Raw genomic sequence first — 20462 nt, forward strand, 5'->3', positions numbered from 1 at the left:
GTGGAATATGTTGGCGGTCTCCGTACCTGTAATAAATAACTCGGGTGGAATATTTTCTGGATTATTTTGACGACCCTATTTAATCACGTGTCAATTCTTACTTATATATGACTGCTATTCAGTCTACCCTTCCAATATATCATTGACGACTCATAATTATACATTTAAAATTGTTAGGTATGGGGATCCGCCTATACAATACAAGAAATAGTGATAATTATAAAATCATAACATATTCATTTATTTGTGACTGGTTTCGGCAATAGGGTATGCCATCATCAGCCTAGGAAGTAAGACAAAGACATAGGAAATAGAGTACATTACATTTCTTAAAATTTATATCAATACTTTTTAAAATGTACGTGCTTGAACTGAATTACTTTAGTAACGTACAAAAGGATCTTTTATCATTAAAACTGAATATAGAAAGGTGTACACCAAAATATTTGTGTAGTTAAAATTACAAAAGTGGAATGAGCTTTATTCACATTTTAGGAACAATATAGGTCATTAACTACTTTGTAGTCATAGTGGTATATATGAAATTGGGTTTCTTTGTTCAGTATTAACATTTGTTATTTACAACCAGTTATTTACTTAATGTTCCTCGTAGATGTTCACTAATTAATTTCTAACAATGTGTGAAGTTTAAATAAATGTCTTTTATGGCTAAAATATAGTATGGCATCTGTGTCACAGCTTATTATATCCACAAAAGATCAGTAAATAAAAAAGATAAGTCCATTGTATAGCTTGGTTTGCGTGTGCACAAATTGTTAACTACTTTCCAGTTCTTGTGGTATTTTCATGGCTTATACAACAAGGACTTTCCTAGTTCAGTATCTATATCATTGATAATCACATTATAAAGGTCTATATCACATCTCACAATACCATTATCTGTCATGACTTTCGCTCTACTTCAATAGCTTATTTTAATATCAAAGAACCTACTGCTCTCACATAACCATAGCTTATTACTAATATACATGCCGTCATAATATGCACCTCGTAATTCATATCAGTAGAAGAGTGAGCTGCATTCAAATGATTACTATGTTCACATCCTGTTATTATCTCAAATATTCACACATCATCATTAAATATTATGAAGATCACATTCCATTCTCTTAGTTATCATAGAGGATCAAAATTCATATCCCAGTAAGGTACATTTACAATAAGACCAATAATCTGTTGAATGTAATTCAAATCAGACTCCTATTCACAGTTATCGTAAACAATCAATGCTCAGATATGACATCCCATATAGTATTCACGATATTAAAATTAAGACAATATGTGGGTTGGTTTTGATGAATTCAAAATACCACTGCCTCAATATCAAGTAGCTGAAATTATTTTATAGTTTCCTTAAAATTATTCCTCTATGTTTCATCTCTTGCCCAATAAATACTCTTTGTATGAATATAACTATCAAGAAAAATGAAGGGAATCTTATTAAATTATTATTTACAGGAGAAAAAAAAAAAAGAATGGAGAACACTTATATTAGCCGGAACTGTTGTCACATGATGAAATGGTTATTCAACCATGATCCTCGTAATGTCTGCGCCCCATGGTTTTATTTAGCAGGACACGTTGCAATCGGATCTTTTTCCACATATCAGTTGGTATGAATGGCATCCATGATGAAATTTTACCTGAAGCTGAGAGTCAATTTTAAAAACCATTGTTGACCCCAAATACATATCTCCAAATTAATTCATGAAATATAATAGAAAAATACTTGCTTCTTGAGAAATGATTACAATGAATTTTAAAATTTGAAATTCTTACAATTAATCCTTATTTCTAATACAATTATAGTTATACACTCCTTAATGTTCACTTCACTAGGCTGCACTATGGTATTCTATCTCACTTAGAGATAGTTCTTGAGAATTTATTTCAAATACTCTTCTTGTAGACACAATGCTAGGTAATTGCAATATTATTTCTGAACACAAAGTTGCGTTTATATGTATTCACTCCCTGCATATCTTCTAGAAATGTACTGCCTGTTAATAATGGCGAATTTGTAGAATGGCTTATATGTGTCGAATTCACCAGTAATTCTCATAATTTGAATTGCTATGAATTCACAGTTCACTTCACTTGTATGAACAACTTCCAATTGCACATTAGTATTACGCATTGTTCGGTCTAGGAAGCCAAGAATAACGGCCGAGAGGATTCGTCATGCTGACCACACGGCACCTCGTAATCTGCAGGCCTTCAGGCTGAGCAGTGGTCACTTGGTAGGCTAAGGCCCTTCAAGGGCTGTAGTGCCATGGGGTTTGGTTTTTTATTACGCATTGTTATAAACTTGTGTGTTGCTTTGCCGTCGAATTATCTCCACATATAGCAGGAACCTACTGGTAACCATCGTTGTCTTGGGCAGATACAAAAAATCAACTTCAGGAAAACACACTATACGAATGACAATGACTTGACTTCTGTCTGACGTGACTTGAGTAGCAGACGTACTACTTCAATTTTTCAGTGTCTTTACAACTGTAAATTCCTTGTGAAGTGGTGTTATGTGCAAATTCAATTTATATTAATGATATGTAATGCAGAATAAAATAATTTTATACTTTTTAGCTATGTTGAAGTTCTTTAGAAAAATATGACAATCATAATAGAATACAGTAACATAACTGTTTCAACAAACAAAGAATGTATGTCTTCTTACATTCAAATTTCCTCCTCAAGTCTCAATGAATAAAGACTAGGAAGATGCACATAGTCAAGAAAGTCTACAATATATATAAAACATAAAGGTCCAATTATACAGCCTTGAGGAATTCCCCTCAATGATTACAGGATCAAATAATGCTTCACCTACTCTAAATCTGAGTTCTATTTTCTAGAAATATAGCCATCCATTCAGCCACTCTTTTGTCTAGTGCAATTGCACTCATCTTTGCCTATAGTCTCCCCTGATGTCCACTATCAAATGCCTTAGATAAGTCAGTTGCAAATCCATGGTATCTGCTACATCTTGCTGGAATCCTACAAGTTGAGCTTCAGTGGAATAACATTTCCTAAACCCAAACTACCTTATATCGAACCAGTTATTAATTTTGCAGACATGTCTGGTATAATTAGAAAGAATGCTTTCCCAAAGTTTACATGCAACACATGTCAAACTGACCAGCCTGTAATTTTTGGCTATATGTTTATCATCCTTTCCTTTATACACTTACCGTCTTACTAATAAACGGTGTATAACTTTTATACAAGGTTTATACACCGATTATGTGAAATTCGTTACTAATAAACCGTATATAAGCCTCCTGTGTATACATCTGTTATAGTTATTCATTGTATTGCTTATACAGACCAGGACCCTTGTATAAGCGTTATATAGCAGCGAGTAGCGGAAAAAGAAACGAGTGAGCAATTTATTTTCGTGGTATTTATTGTCTACAGTAATATAATCGAGGTGAAATATTCGACTTATCCATTCAACATTGAAAGAATGGACGATAACGTTGATCTTCACGATATTTTAAACATAGAAGACATACACCATTCAGAGGTTATGAACGCTAGACATCTTCGTAAAGTAAAAACACTTTAAAGAGACGGAATGGCAATGAATAACTATAAAATAAATTATGGTTGGGCGTATTTTTGTGTAATAATGTGTTACTGCTTAATAGACTTTTGATATTGCGAGTTTATTATACATTATCTGCCCCTACAAAGATCTTTCTCAAACTTGAGTACCTATAAAATGGGACATATTCCTCGAGATAAAAAATGGCATGACTTGAAAACCATACGTAATATGATTTCGATACTTTGTAGTTGAATACCCAGAAATATAACGTACAAATGCCTAATAGAGACTTTTTTGATCAAACCTTTCTTTTAAGCTACAAAACAGTTTTTCCTTTCTCCTGAAAAGTAAGGATTTTGGAATATGTAGGCCTACCCTGTTCAACTCGCCGATTCAATTACAATTCCTTACGTTTTCCGTACTACCCCAGTTAGGAGCTTTTGATCTTAGCTTTTCCATTTCTTTTTTGGCGTTCATTACACAAGCAAGCTGAAGAAATGTTGATATCAATATGAGTCAATTTCCAGCTGTCTCATGGAATGACAATGAATAACTAAGTTATAAAAGAAATGATGGTTGGGCGTATGTTTGTGTAATAATGTATTACTGCTTAATAGACTTTTGAAATTGCGAGTTTATTATACATTATCTGCCCCTACAAAGATCTTTCTCAAACTTGAGTACCTATAAAATGGGACATATTCCTCGAGATAAAAAATGGCATAACTTGAAAACCATACGTAATATGATTTCCATACTTTGTAGTTGAATACACAGAAATATGATGTATAAATGCCTAATAGAAACTTTTTTGATCAAACCTTTCGTTTAGCTACAAAATAGGTTTTCCTTTCTCCTGAAAAGTAAGGATTTTGGAATGTGTACGGTACACTTTTCAACTCGCCAATTCAATTACAATTGCTTGCGTTTTCCGTACTATCCCAGTTAGGAGCTATTGATCTTTTCTTAAGCCATTCCATTTCTTTTTTTGGCGTTCATTACACAAGCAAGCTGAAGAAATGTTGATATCAGTATAAGCCAATTTCCAGCTGTCTCACTTAGCGTTGCAACTGCCTTTTCGATATGCCGTGCTACTGTGCGACTTTCCGGAAAGTTTTGCTCGTAGATAACCAGCAGAAGCGATCATAAAGGCGGTGAACGTGCGAAATACGTCAGTGAACTGCAGGAAGAGATTCCTACGTCTTGAAACGAGTGTATACGTGCTGTATAGTAATACAATGCGTATACCTCGTTTATTAGTAAGAAAAATGTAAAACGCTTATACAGGGTTTAGTCACTGTTTAACTAAACAAGAGTTAAACAACTGTATAAGGACTTTTTATTAGTAAGACGGAGGGACTACTATAGCAGCTCTCCATTCATTTGGTATAGCTCCTTCATGCAAACAGTAATCATATAAGTACTTTAGATATGGTACTATATCCCAACCCATTATTTTTAGTATCTCCCCAGAAATCTCATCAATTCCTGTTGCTTTTCTAGTTTTCAATTTTTGTATCATATTGTAAATGTTTTGTGTTATCGTAGGCAAATTTCAATACTTTATTAGTATTATTTCTGAACACAAAGTGCGTTTATATATATTCACTCCCTGCATATACATACTATGGTCGTCTGATGAGAAGTTGTGTGGATGCGTGGTAAGGGGTGAGGGGCAAGCATGGCTGCAGCAGCGTATGCGCCTATCTCAAGCCTCAAGGCCTAACAATAAACATTGGTTCCATCCACAGTGATTCTTGCAAACTGTCATGATGTTTCAAAGTGGTAGTGCAATTGTGCCTCAGTTGCACATTTACTGTAAGTCCTGCATAATGAACAGTTTGATAATGAATATGCAATGATTCAGAGAGCTCGCATTATCTGTCATGACTGATGTTTGTAGCTAAGAGTGTAGTATCTGTTACTCTTGTCATACCTACAAGCTGCCGCGATTTCTCGTCAGACGCAGATAGTACCCTTCCATTTTTCACTAAAATTTGTATGACTGCCAATTATGTTTGCCATCGTGTTATCCTTAGTTGCTAGTTGTTAGATTCAATTTCCTAATAAGTTCCTTCAATTTCTCCTTACTTCCACAGCCATTCTGACTCTATCTCTTTCCAACCTTCACCTCCTTCTTACAGTAGGCACTTTACTTCTGTTATAATATAGTGGGTCTATACCATCCCTTACCTTTAAAGGTACAAACCTGTTTTCACAGGTTCATTTAAATGGTTATGTACACAAGCGAAGTTCCTGACTCTGGACATCTGAAAATTCACATATAATTCATGAAACAAAACCTCATCATCATAAAATTGGCATGTGGATTGCAATTTCACGTTTATGAATTACTGGGCTGATATTTTTTAACAGCTGAGTAGATTCAGAAGTTTAATGTAATGAAATATTTCACCCGGTCATTGTGGAATTGAATGAAACAGAAATTATGGGTTCATTCTTCCAACAAGCCAGAGCTAGCTCATACCTTCAAATGCTCCAAGTAATTTTTAAATGATATATTCAGGGAATGAACGTTCTCATGAGTGCTCTGATTTTTCTTTTCTGGGGTGCTGCCAGGTCCTCAGTTTAGCAGTTTACTTCCAGAACAGTTGAGGAATTAAAGGTAGCCAAAACAGATTTTGTGAACTCTTTGTGTAGTGAAACATTGGGGGATAATAATAGTTAAAGTGCTTGGAACATGGTAAAAAGTTTCAACATCTGCTGTGAACTTGGTATTGTACAACAGTCATTAGGTGTACAGTTCACTCCTTTACAAGTTCCTTTTTTATTGGTTTTGTTAACATTCTATCTTTCTGTAATGCACTGAACTGTTGTGCCTTTAAACTCTCAATTCACTGTGTTGCTCAATCTTGAGCAGACCCTTAGCAGACTTTGCTGCCACCCAAACTATGCACTCAGATAGGCCGCAGCTGCACTGCTTGCTGTGGAGACTTATTTTGTAAGGCAGTGTACTTTTGAAGATATATTTTGTAGAGTGTTTGCATAGTCCCCTCAGTGTGTGTACAGTGTTGGTAGTTTTCTACATGCTAATCAAGTGTTGACTGCATTGTTTTGTTCAAAGTTTATTTTATGATTCCAATTCTTGCAACTGATAGTGAATCTCTTTCATTGTATTATCATAAGTGATTGCACATGAAGTATTACTGGGTATTCTTATATCTTTGGTAATTTTGACATTTATTATCCCTTTCAGCTTATCCACTGTGCATCATGCTGTGAACCATACCACCGGTTCTGTTTAGAAGATAATGTTCGTGATGCTTGGCGTTGCAATTGGGTGTGCCAGCGTTGTACTGTGTGTCACACATGTGGACGTGGTCAAGGCCAACAGCTTAGCTGTCAGCGGTGTCACAAAACCTACCACAGTGAATGTCTGGGTGCCGACCGCTCAAGCAGTCGCTTGCACAGTCCTGATCGTCCTTGGGTATGTACATCCTCCAGTTATTGCAGATGTTACGTTTCTTACAGCTAAACCTCATTGTATGATTCTTATGCCTTCTTTTACTTCTTTGTGAGTTAATGCTGTATATCCGGTGTACCTAGGGTTGGTCAGTATAATATACACTGTAGAAAGTTCATAATCTCCGTATATACTCTACCATGTAGTATGTGTTCGAGTCATTGACTGAATGGTGAGCATTGAGACCCTGCGGTTTAGAGGGTCCCAGGTTCGATTTCTGGCTGAGTCGGGTATTTTAATCGCATCTGATTCGTTCTTCTGGCTCGGGAACTGGGAGTTTGTGTCAACACTTTCCCCCTCATATTGTGACCTTACATTGGGCGGCAGAAATGTATGACCGTTCACGGATGGTTCTGACTAAAAGGTTCAAATAATATTATGGGTATGTCACGGCTAGTGTCAATGGAGATCCATGAAAATCTATTCACGCATGTGTAAGTTCGTTGAATACCGGTCACATATTGCGACGTTTACCAACAGGCTCTTATCGACATCACAAGAATGCATATCTTATAACTATATGAGACTATCCTAATTCTTAATCTATAAATAAGAACATTGAGAATTTATTTTTGTTTGGAAGGATATTCTGATTTAATTAAACCATCTTTTAATGAAACATAACTAACAATAATAATTAAAAATAACAACATGATCGGATAATAAAGCAAACTGAATATGATAATCAACGCAGTTGAATAAATATCTGTATGCTTTCGTTGGTTATTATGTTCTTCGCACATAAGGCATTATAATATTGTACAATTAAAGAAACATGTTGGTGATCAATTTAACGTTGAATTAATATCTCAAGGAATTCATCAAATCCAACAAGACAATCTGCTGAAGGTTTAAAATATCTGATTATTAATTTAATTATTCACATTATTTGTTTCCGTCCGCCGACAAGAGTAAAATAGGAAAACATTTATATCTGTCATTTGTTGGCCAAAATCTTGTCCTCCGGTATTCTATTAATATATCGTAAAAATCATCACGCAAATTAGTGTTTGTCAATGACCTGCATTCAATGTCGTGAAACGTAATAACGACATGATCATGGACATCAAAATGAAACCCGTATCCCATCTCCAATAAATAATGACCCAAATTGCAGAACAGGAACGGCATACTCATGGAATCCTAAAAATTGCTGCACCTAAATAAACAAATATCTAGCTAAACAACATCATCAAAGATAATCATGATTTGGAGTCATCATGGTCCCACAGCATCTGGAATAGTTGTAGATTCTCCTGTAAATATTTGAAATTCTAATACTGACTACAAGACATGCGTACTACATCAACAACTACTCAATAGGAAGTAGTTATGCATTACGTCATATGACACTAATATTATTTCCAGTTATACGATATTTCACATTTCTCATTGGTATTACTTGGCGTTGAAGATCTTCCAACCGCAATTATCTATCAAATGCATGAAATTCGTTTCATTATCGTATCATGGGTTAATATTCTGATGACCATTCACACGTTCAGTATGCCAGTATCCTTCGGGAAATATTATTTTGACTGAGCTCGATAGCTGAAGTCGCTTAAGTGCGGCCAGTATCCAGTATTCGGGAGATAGTAGGCTCGAACCCCACTGTCGGCAGCCCTGAAATTGGTTTTCCGTGGTTTCCCATTTTCATGCCAGGCAAATGCTGGGGCTGTACCTTAATTAAGGCCACGGCCGCTTCCTTCCCACTCCTAGCCCTTTCCCGTCGCATCATCGCCATAAGACCTATCTGTGTCGGTGCGATGTAAAACAACTAGCCAAAAAAAATATTATTTTGAAATACAACTGTCAGCCTTTAAATATTTGTCCATTTATCAATATCAATCAATATATTTTCATGATGAACACCTATTTTATTCCCCTCATTGGGATTCTCAAAGACTACATTACATTGCTCGTAATGCTTATTTCCCAACAACCGGGCGGGTTGGCCTTGCAGTTAGGAGCGTGCAGCTGTGAGCTTGCATCCGGAAGATAGTGAATTCGAACCCCACTCTCGGCAGCCCTGAAGATAGTTTTCCGTGGATTCCCATTTTCACACCAGGCAAATGCTGGGGCTGTACCATAAATAAGGTCACGGCTACTTTCTTTCCAATCCTAGCCCTTTTCTATCCCGTCGTCGTGATAAGACCTATCTGTGTCGTTGCGACGTAAAGCAACTAGCTATTTCCCAACAAACTGTTATACCATAATCATCGCACAGATTATCATTTCATTATATCGACGACCCTATCATTTTGCATATGCATCATGCTTACTCTTAATCCTTCACTCAAAACATACAAGCACATTATCACCGAAGAAAACTATCTCATTCCCAAATACATGTGAAATCCACTATTATGTCATCATGGTCCAATTCAAATATTTCTCTTATGAAGAGGTACATGCATAACATAAGCATTATTTTATAGGAGGATTTCCAATCTTGACACATATCAGTTGCATTATAATTACTCCAATGAGAATTATCTAAGCAATAACTGGCATGTTAAAAAAATCAGTTATTAAGACGCTGGCTCACGAAACATAATTGACGAATCCTTAGTAAAATCCCTATATAAAACTTTATAGTTCCGTGCTCGAAATCAGCTAAATAGTGCATGGTAAACTATGACTCCAATTATGCCATTATTTAGAAGATTAATGACACTCCACGGATGTCATGAAATACCTAGCGACGATCGTATCATATCACTCAAGTTGTATCCTATGAACACGTCACATTCTAATAACGTGAAAGAAAATCTACACTACTGTAACGCATGTACGTAATAGAATAAAGGAAAGGACAATCTTTTGGGTACTTATCGCGTTGATGGATTCTTGCAGACACAGCTCCATCATTTCGGCTGTTGTAACGTCATAGTTTAAATCATCTCAACATATTTCCAGACCCACCAGGATTCCAACCTGGCTTAGGCCTGCATATTCATGCTGGTTGATGGCTCGCAATAACAATCCTTCATATAGGTTGGCATCATGATATCTAAAACGTGTACAACAGGATTAGTATGATATTACACACTAAAAATAAATATATTAGCATTTCTTTGCGAAACTTCCCTTATTATCTTTATATTAAACGCTATATCTCGTAATTTTATAATTTACTTCTCGTATTATTATACAACAACTATTCAGATTCCTACAACTTATGACTAGCTTCGTTCTTAACATGTATAATGTCTTATGCGACGTTCAATCTCCTCCTTTTTAATTACATTGTTCTTCTAAAACAAAATCCTATTCTATTATATCAATAATATGTTGACTCACGTTTTTATAATTCATAATAAATCATTGGCATATAACTTCTTTTCCATATATTTTGGACATTTGAGGAATAGTCTCCTTGACATAAGACTCTCTTGTAATCGGGAGTTCAGAAAAAGGAACGTGCTTAACAATCCGTGTCGTCTTCTTCAACTATGTACCAATCGATTGCTTCATAACTGACTTCTCGATTACTCGAAAATATCCGTAACAGCTATATAATGCATAACCAGCGCAGATGAAATTGAACTTGACATGTATCATTCAATCCGTTCCATGGCCTTCGTCGTATAAATCGTTATTGAAACTAAACGTCACACACAGAGAATTATTTTATTCTTCTGTCGAAATATAACATTTTTATTTAACATCCATTAAACCCATTATTCAATTGAGCGGGTTATCTCGAATTATTAATGTGTCAGGGCGTAAAACGACTGGATGTATACCTTCACATGATTTCCGTTAGTTTCTTTATTATCATAAATGGTTCCTTTATCTTCGATCCGGAATCCGTTGGAAGGTTATAATATACAGACAACACACTACACTACCAATCATCATAGAAACACGTAATAGTGATATAGGCTTCGCGTCAGAAAGGACATCCGAACCACAAAACGGGGCCAAATCCACACGTGTGGCACAGTTCGCACCCTTGACCCCACGTACGTGGGAACAGTGGTAGAAGAAGAAGTGCAGGCTTGTCAAGGTCAAGAGCTGACTGACAGGTTTGAATGCACGAGAAATAGCTGTTGAGTGAGCGCTAGCCGAGGACATTATCAGATAGCGCAAGCCTTGGGAGGTGTATATTACACGTTCATAACTACAATACTTTGTACAATACATGCATATATCACAAGTGCCAATGATTACGGATTTCTTCTTACAATTACAGCATTACAATTAAAGGGGAAAATTATTGCTGAAAAACATCATCACGAAAAAAAAAAAATTTTCTACGAAAAATGTTCAATCCTTTGAAGCATTGCTGCTCAACTCTCTTCTTTTTAATGCTTATGAGTTAGCGACTGTACTTATTCGATCATCAATTCCCTTTACTATCTGTGAACTTTGTGAAATTTATTGTGAATGGAGGAGCTCTGATCTGCTCCCCTCCACTATAAAACCTTAAGTAATGTTGTATTTGCAGTATTAAGTTTACCTGGAACTACACCACAGAAAGAGTTTTTCAGTGTTGATAATGATGCAAGTGTGTAATGGACTAGTATAATTTGGAAACAGGTCTCTATATCCATGGGTAAATAGTGGAAATATCGAGCTCGATTAGTAGGTGTTGTTGTTGTTGTTGTTGTTATTGTTGTTATTATTATTATTATTATCATCATCATCATTATTATTATTATTATTATTATTATTATTATTATTATTATTTACATAGTTATGTACAACAGGTTGTCAGTACAGACTTTATTTGGTATAAATCATTTATTATTTGTGTGTTGTATGATCTGTCTTGTGCAACAGAACATGATGGAAGGTTATGTCATGATACTTCTGCAGTATGTTTATTAATACGTCTTTATTTAATGTAAGAACACCTAATTAATAGTATATAATTTATTATTACCTGTAAATATGATTTATAAAACTTCTGTAATGTTGTGCAACACAGGGTAGTAGTCTAGAATAATGCACCTTTATCACTCGAGTTTTACAGAATGTTGTATATAGGTTATTGGAGACACAAGTTGATACGAGAAAGCATGTTGTATCATACTTTTCAGGAAGCCTGGCCAGGCAAGGTATATAAAGGACGGTCTTGGGTTGTTGAGTTGTTAGTGAGAGTCGTTAGTCGAGTTAAGTATGTGAACTCGTGTGATCTTGTCAAGTGTTCCGTAGTTGGTTGACGTGCTAATGTTGCAGTCGATTGAGTGCAAGATGGGGGTTCACTTGATGTGCAACTATTAATGTGTGTATAATTTGCAAATAAAACAGTGTACACAGTTGACAGCATCTCGTGTGTGCGTCTTCGTGAATACAATAATAAGAAAAATCTGTCTGAATTCAAGTCTACATTAAGCATACCTGTACTGGAATCGCTTATAGTTCACATTCACAGATAATAAATTTCATATTAGTCCGTATTGAAGAGCAATATAATGTAAAACAGCAGCTAAAAGTTTCCACCTATTCGATACTATTAATTGTAACCTTAAATGTTCATGATGCTTGGCGTTGCAATTGGCTGTGTCAGCGTTGTACTGTGTGTCTCACCTGTGGACGTGGTAACTTTTTTAAGGTTACAATAATTAGTATTGAATAGGTAGAAACCTTTAGCTTTTGCTTTACATTACAGTTCCCAAAACAAAAATGTCATCACAAGGGAAGGGATGATTCAAGAAAACTTATATTGAAAGTCAGTTATTACAAATTCTTTTTTAACGACAGAAATAACAGGTAATATTCAAATTCTAAATGTGTAATATGATATACTTAAGAATAGACTGCTGTCGGGAAGGGCAAAGGGGGTATAATTGTCGAGAGGGAGGGAGCATGCTTTGGATGTGATTCATAAACAGAGTTCCGGGACTTTTGGGAAATTATATCGGAGGAATTAAGTGAAATGAAGAAGGAGGTAAGCCATCTACAGGAACATCTCGACCAGCAGGACCTTCTGATTGACGAGGCAGAGCAGTACAGCCCTGTGGTGTAGGGGGCAACGCGTCTGCCTGTCACCCGGTGGCCCCAGGTTCGTTCCCAGCTGGGTCAGTGGTTTTTAATTGTAATGATAATATCCCTGGCCTCGAGACTGGGTGTTTGTGACGTCCTTAATCTTCCTTTCCTCACACACAACATTCCACACTACTGCCATTCCAATTACACGCAGGTTCATACAATATGTTGCCAGTAGGGGCAAAAGATCCACATGGGTCGACACCCCAAACAAATAGCATTAAAAAAAAAAAAAACAGCAGAAGGAACTGCCTCCTCCTTCATGGTGTCTGTGAGACCCCCGGCAAGGACACCTACGCTGTGGTGCTGGGTTAGTTTGAACCTAGAATTGTCTAAGGACAGTATAGATGGATGTCATAGAGTGGGCTGTATGAAGAGGACAGCAGCTGGGGAGGTATCCGCAGGAAATAGACCTATTGTCATTAAATTCCTCAGGTAGCATGATCGCATCTGGTGCGCCAAGCGAGCTCTTAAAGGTACCAAACTACTAATCATCGAATCTCTAACGTCCACAAGGAAGGAAGTATTGTGTAAATCCCGGGACTTCTGGGGTATGTGGCGGGTTTCGACGCAGGACGGCCGCATTGTTGTTCATTTAGAAGACTTGAAAAACTCCACATTAGTTCACCTAATGAATTGCACTTGCATATGAGGTTGTTAGTTGGATTATCAGAGTGATATGACCATTGTTACCTGCTCATTGAATGTTGTTTATTATTGTTATTATTATTAGGTTTATGCGTGCGTTTGTATGTGGTTTTTTTTAAGCAGTCAGTGGTCTATTTATTCAGGAAATCCAGGTAAGATTTCTTTTGTCTCGGTTAAATCATGCCCATTAGTCAGGTAGCCACGATATTTTCCCATATGACCTCTCTAAGAATAGCTCTCTCCTCACTCTTTCCCAGAGCATAGATGTTAGCAGTGTTTTGAAAAAGGAACTTTCACTATATCCTTATACTCTCCAGTGTTAACACATGAACAGCCTAAGTTTGCCTGCATATTTTGATGAAATTCAGGCTATATTTAACAAAAATAGTGTCCATTTGATAGGTATTAGTGAAAGCTGGTTATCGCCTTCAATTCCAAACAACATGGTTCACGTTGAGGGCTGTAACCTCCATCGCCATGACCGTACAAATAAGAGGGGAGGAGGTAATGTTCTCTGCTGTAGAGATGACCTGAAGAGCAGTGTAATTTGTACATCATCAACCGGTGAATTGCCAAGGACAGAGTTTATGTTCATTGAAGTACTTGCTAGTGGACAGAAAATACTTACTGGAGTGGTTTACCGACCACCCAAAGTATCTTCTTTGACCGGGTTTGAAATGTACCTACTTAACGTGCTACCAGCGTATCAACATATCATTATATTAAGGGACTTTGATACTAATCTATTTATGAAGAAATATGATACAAAGAAACTAGATTTGTTTTCTTCATGTGACCTGACTGTTCTTCCCTCTGACCCTACTAACCACGTAAATACTTCCAACAACATATCCCACACCTTACTAGATCTGAAAGTGACTAACAACCCTCAGAAAGTGGTAACTCGTGGACAAATTTCAGTACTGGCCGTATCCAGCCACGATCTTATATTTCTTGCCTACTCACTTCACGTTCCAAAATATAAACCGAGGTATATAACATGCAGGAATATGAAAGATATTGACATTTATTTAAGACACGATGCCTACAATCTTCCATTAAATGACATTTTAAATCTGACAGATCTGACAAATATATACATTTAATTCGTTAATACACAATCCATACAACAAATATGCACCCAAAAGGCAGATCAGAATATCCCGCAAACCTAATCCATGGCTAACCTCTGCAGTTAAAAATATGACGTCTCAACGTGATACCTTTTACCGGCATTAAAAACGCACTCATGACCCAAGTGACTTCGAAAAGTATACAATAATTAGAAATAAAACTAAACAAATCAGTAAGTAACCTAAATACTGCTAGTGCCTCGAGGCATCTCCGAGCCATGGGCGTAGGAAAAACATGGGAACAGCTTCAGGTATCTGACATTCCACTCCTCGATTTAAATGCATATTTCACGGAAAAGAGAGCTCAATCTAATCCGCAACGTCACTAATGAAGTTAAGAATGTCTTGTATTAAATCCATAGCAAGTGTTGTTGATGAAATTCTTATTTCTTTCATACATAATATTATTGGAACTGTTTTGCCAATTCTCATCCATATTTTTAATTACTCTCTCAAAAACGGCACATTACTGGCAATTAGGAAGTACACTAATGTAATTCAACTTCCTAAAAACCCAGTTTCGAAACTCCTATTCGAATACCATCCCATTTCAATTCTCCCTGCTCTCTCCAGTGTGTTAGAACAGTTGGTACATGCGCAAATAAAATACTTGCATGCTCACTCCCTTCTGGACCCGCTTCAAGAAAAGCCATAGCCATCAACCTCCTTACTCAAAGTGACTGAGGATATCGGACGAGCAATTTACCAAAGACAGCTGACAATACTCACACTCCTTTAGTTCAGCAGTGCTTTTGACGCGCTAAACATCCAGGCATTGTTGAAGAAACTCTAATCTTTTTCGGTAATATTGCTTTAAAATTTTCACCGCATATCTTACAGATCTTATGCAACGTGTTATAGCATAAGATACTGCTTCACAGTGACGACTCCGGAAGTCAGGAACCCACGCAGGGTTCTGTTCTTGGTCCTCATTTGTTTGTTGTCTATACTAATGACATCTCCTCTAAAATAAAGTATAATAGATATCACTTCTTTGCCGATGACCTCCAAATTTACTGCCATGTTAATATAAATGATATATCGAACGCAGTAAGAGATATTAACTCCGACCTTCAACACCTCAGTGTGTACGCCAGTGAAAACTCTCTCCTCCTAAACACCAAAAAGACTCTGTCATAATCGGTTCTTAGGCATACAAGTAATAAATCTCATTGTAGACCGTATTGGACATCAGATATGAACATTAAAACAAGAATAATAGTTAACACCACCTTTCCATACTTATCTTTCCTATATTCAGGAAATAAACATTACAACAGGCGTTGTAAGATGGGACATGTTTCGCTTAACAGTAGTAAGCATCATCAGCCGAAAATAAATCTTAGCCTAAAGTTAGTTCAGGGCCCTGAACCTAGTGTTCTTAACATATAGTATCCGTGTTTTTTCTAACTCAGCCATGATGAACACTCTTATATATTTTCACGCTCGTTTTTATGTTTGAACATTCTGATTGACTGACTGGTAACATTGATATCCTAATGATTTTAATTATTTCACTACCAGCTCTGTATTATAGCCTACTTTCTGTTCTTAACCTCTGTCTCAACTCGATTGTGTTTTTTCTCTTAGCCATGTTGTAACATTCCATGTTTTTTCACACTAGTTTTAAGCCTATTTTCATTTTATAAATATAAATGTTGATTCTTAGGGTGCCATATATGTTAAGGACACTAGGTTCAGGGCCCTGACCTAACTTTAGGCTAAGATTTATTTTCGGCTGATGATGCTTACTACTGTTAAGCGAAACATGTCCCATCTTACAACGCCTGTTGTAATGTTTATTTCCTAAATATAGGAAAGATAAGTATTGGAAAGGTGGTGTTAACTATTATTCTTGTTTTAATGTTCATATCTTAGGCATACAGTGACCAGGTTTGCCGTACACGGGTTCCACCATAAGGTATGCAGAACCTTGGGATTTCACAAGCCGGGACCAGGCTACGTATGTGTCTTCTGCGACCAACGATGTCATATATACCATGCCATCGAATGTGTCCGTAGAAAAGGAAGCTTGACACAATTGTGTCAATACCTGATGATGTTTTGCACACATTGATGTATATTATTATTATTGATGTATATCTGAGTATATTTAAGTGTGTATATTATGACCATTTGGTTGCAATAAATTTATTATTATAATCCCATTCAGTAAGGAAGTGAAGAACCTAATTATGAGCCTGACTGAAACTCTTGATTGGTCTGCACATGTAAGAAATACATGTAGAAAGATGTACGTGACGCTACAGCCTCTGAAACAACAAGACATAAAGATAAAACTTCTCCAAACTTTCATACTACCAGTACTATCGTATTCACAAAGACGCACACACGAAATGCTGTCAATTGTGTACATGGTTTCAATTACAAATTATATACATCTTAACAGTTGCACATGAAATGAACCACCATCTTTAACATAATCGACTGCCACATTAGCATGTCAGCCAACTATGGAACACTTGTACCAACACAACATAACCACTTCAACTTTAAAACCACAACATAAGTTCATATACTTAACTTTACTAATGCCTCTTGGTAACAACTCGATTCCACTCAACTCGACTGTGCCCTTTTATATACCTTGCCTGGCCAGGCTTCCAGAAAAGTATGACACAACATGCTTTCTCGTATCTTCTCGTGTCTTAAATAACACTTGTATGTTTTATTATTCATCCACCTATTCAGTACAATACGATCAAAATTAGGACATTGTCCTTATAAAAATTGTTGACATTAAATTAAAATATTAGATGGTACATGTTTCGCCTATCAATAGTAGGCATCATCAGCCATATTTTTCATCTTAAGAATAGATCAGGTACCTGATTGGAAATAACTTATGAATGCTGTTAAAAACTATGTTGTGTAAAATGTATTAGAGAACGTTACACAACTATTACAATATAAAATGTAGTATGCTATTATTTGACAATATTTGTGATGATATTGAAGTCTAAAAACATGACAATTGTTTGAGGATTATGACATATTAAAAGATATTATATAAAGATAAAAATCAGAAAACACATTTTATCACATGTAATATCTTCTTGAGTCTCCAATAACCTATGTACAAATAAATAGAACATTTTGTAAACTCAAGTGACAAAGGTGCATTGTTTTAGAATCTTACCCTGTTTTGCACAACATCACATCGGATTTTTACATCATATTTACAGATAATAATGTGTTTTAGGAAAGACAGATGAACGTTTGACTTGACCTGATCTTTACATTAAGACATATGATGGAGAAAAGATGGGAGTTCGGAAAAGACATAGTGATGACATTTATTGACATTGAGAAAGCTTATGACAGTGTGTCCAACAGTTGATATGGGACACATTAAAGAAAAAACAAGTTAATAGAGTGGAAGTGCAAATGATAAAAGCTACATACAAAAATTGTGGTAGTAGTGTGAAGACTGGTATAGGAAAAACAAAATGGTTTAACGTTGAAATTGGTCTCCGATAGGGAAGTGTACTATCCCCCATACTATTCATCATAGTCATGGATGAAATTTATAAGAACATTAAACAGAAATTGGGAAGACAGGCAACAAAACCAATGTTGTTTGCAGACGATATAGTGACATGAGGTCAGGATGAACTGGAAGTGCAAAAACAAGTAGATGTATGGAATCAAGAGATAGAAAAATTTGGGATGAAAGTAAGCACAGAGAAAAGTAAAACAATAGTGATGACAAGGGGAAGGAAGGAAGGAAGGAAGGAAGGAAGGAAGGAAGATAAAACTAAATGGTAAAATTCTGGAAGTGGTTAAAAGTTTCAAGTATTTGGGAAGTGTGATCACAGAAGATGGGAAGATAACCGAGGAAATAGGGAAAAGAATACAAGCAAACAGCTTCTACCAGAGTGTAAGGGGTATTTTGTGGAAGTCCCGAAGAAATGAAAGAAAGTATTATATTCAACCTATTATGAACCCATACTAACCTATGCAGCTGGATCGTCGACTACAACAAAACAAGAGGAGAGTAGAATATAGGCAGCGGAGATGAAATTCCTGAGAGGTATCGAGGGCAAGATCAGAAAGGTTAGGTTAGAAATGAAGAGATAAGGAAAAGGACAGGAATCTTGAAACTTCAAGACAGGATAGAAACAACAAAGCTAAAGTGGTATGGGCATAAGATGTGTGAATGGGAGAAGAGAGTTTGCCAAAAAAAATTTTTTTTCAGAGAAGTTAACAGGAAAGAGACCACGATGAAGACCCCAAGAAAGGTGGACAGATTCAGTGTGGGAGTGCGTAGAGAAGAGGGGAGGAGGAAAACCAGAAGATATACTTAAAAAAGGAGAAGAGTGGTGGAGAGACAGGCAGCGATGGAGATCCTGGATTCACAACCCGACCCGGGAAGCTGAAAACGGGAAATGAAGATGATAATGATTAATTTATGTACTATTAATTATGTGTTCTTACATTAAATAAAGTTGTATAAATATGCAGCAGAAGTGTCGTGACATGACCTTGCATGTTCTGTTACACAAGACAGTTCATACAACACACAAATAAGAAATAATATGACCACAATTTATACCAAATAATGTCTGTACTGACAACCTGTAGCTTTCTTAAATTTATTTATTCATGTCAGGTGCACTTACAATGATTGAAGTTAATGTAGTAATAATGCATAATATGTACATGATACATGAACCATATAATATTGAAGTTTGTTTACACTGTGCCACACAGTTAACAATGTCGGTTGCATTTGGTGTAGCAAAAATCAGGTCTTTCATAGTACATGATGTGGGACACTGACTGCATTGGAGCAGGTGAGGGGACGTCTGCACTTCGCCACATTTTCATAGTGGCGACTCCTTTCGAAACCCCATTTCATTAAGTTATTCTTGCATATAGTAACATCTGACCATAATCTATTGAGCGATCGCCATGTGGTCCATTCCTCTGTGTATCCAGGGGGAAGTTTTTCACAAGGTGTGAGCCATCTTTCAGAGCTGTTAACCTTGCACACCAGAGATCAGTTTGGGAATGCTGTGGTGTCCCGATAAGAGAGACTGTTGTTTTGAGGAAGCTGTTTCTTGATTTTAGTCATGGAGTTTCTGGTTGTTATTCATGTAAAGGAGGTGCTTGAGAAGTTTGCACCTTGTACATCTCACATTTTGCCGCTACCTCTCTATGGTTGTCAGGAGGTGCAATACCAGCAATGCAATGCAATGCTTGTCAAGCGGAGTGGGCTTCAAGTACTCGGTGATGATCCGACAAGTATCGTTAAGAGCAGCATCTACTAATTTGGCATGACTAGATCGAGACTACACTGGGCTTGCATATTCCCTATCCGAGTAAGAAAGTGCAAGGGAAAATGTTCTTACAGTGGTAGAGTTAGCTCCCCATGTGGTGCCTGTTAACTTCCTTATAATGTTGTTTCTGGCTGCCACTTTTTGTTTGGTATTCAGAGAATGCCTCCTGTAAGTTAGAACATAATCGAGGGTGATTCCTAGATATTTTGGAGTTGTGCAGTGTTCTAGTGTAATTCTTTCGTGGGTAATATTAAGGGTTCTTGCTGCCTGTCTGTTTTTAAGGTGGAAATCGCATGTCTGAGTTTTACTGGGAATTGGTCTCAGGT

At 36.5% G+C, this 20462-nt stretch overlaps 1 protein-coding gene across 1 annotated transcript in view; it reads left to right on the forward strand.

Annotated features, from left to right (window-relative positions):
• trx (trithorax) overlaps positions 1-20462 on the forward strand; it is a 261612-nt gene that overhangs the window by 122540 nt on the left and 118610 nt on the right. The window contains exon 9 of the mRNA XM_067138870.2: positions 6789-7019. Within this exon, the coding sequence (XP_066994971.2) occupies positions 6789-7019 (231 nt within the window). The remainder of the gene's footprint in view (positions 1-6788; positions 7020-20462) is intronic.

The sequence above is a fragment of the Anabrus simplex genome, chromosome 1, assembly GCF_040414725.1.
Source record: "Anabrus simplex isolate iqAnaSimp1 chromosome 1, ASM4041472v1, whole genome shotgun sequence".
Taxonomy (NCBI): domain Eukaryota; kingdom Metazoa; phylum Arthropoda; class Insecta; order Orthoptera; family Tettigoniidae; genus Anabrus; species Anabrus simplex.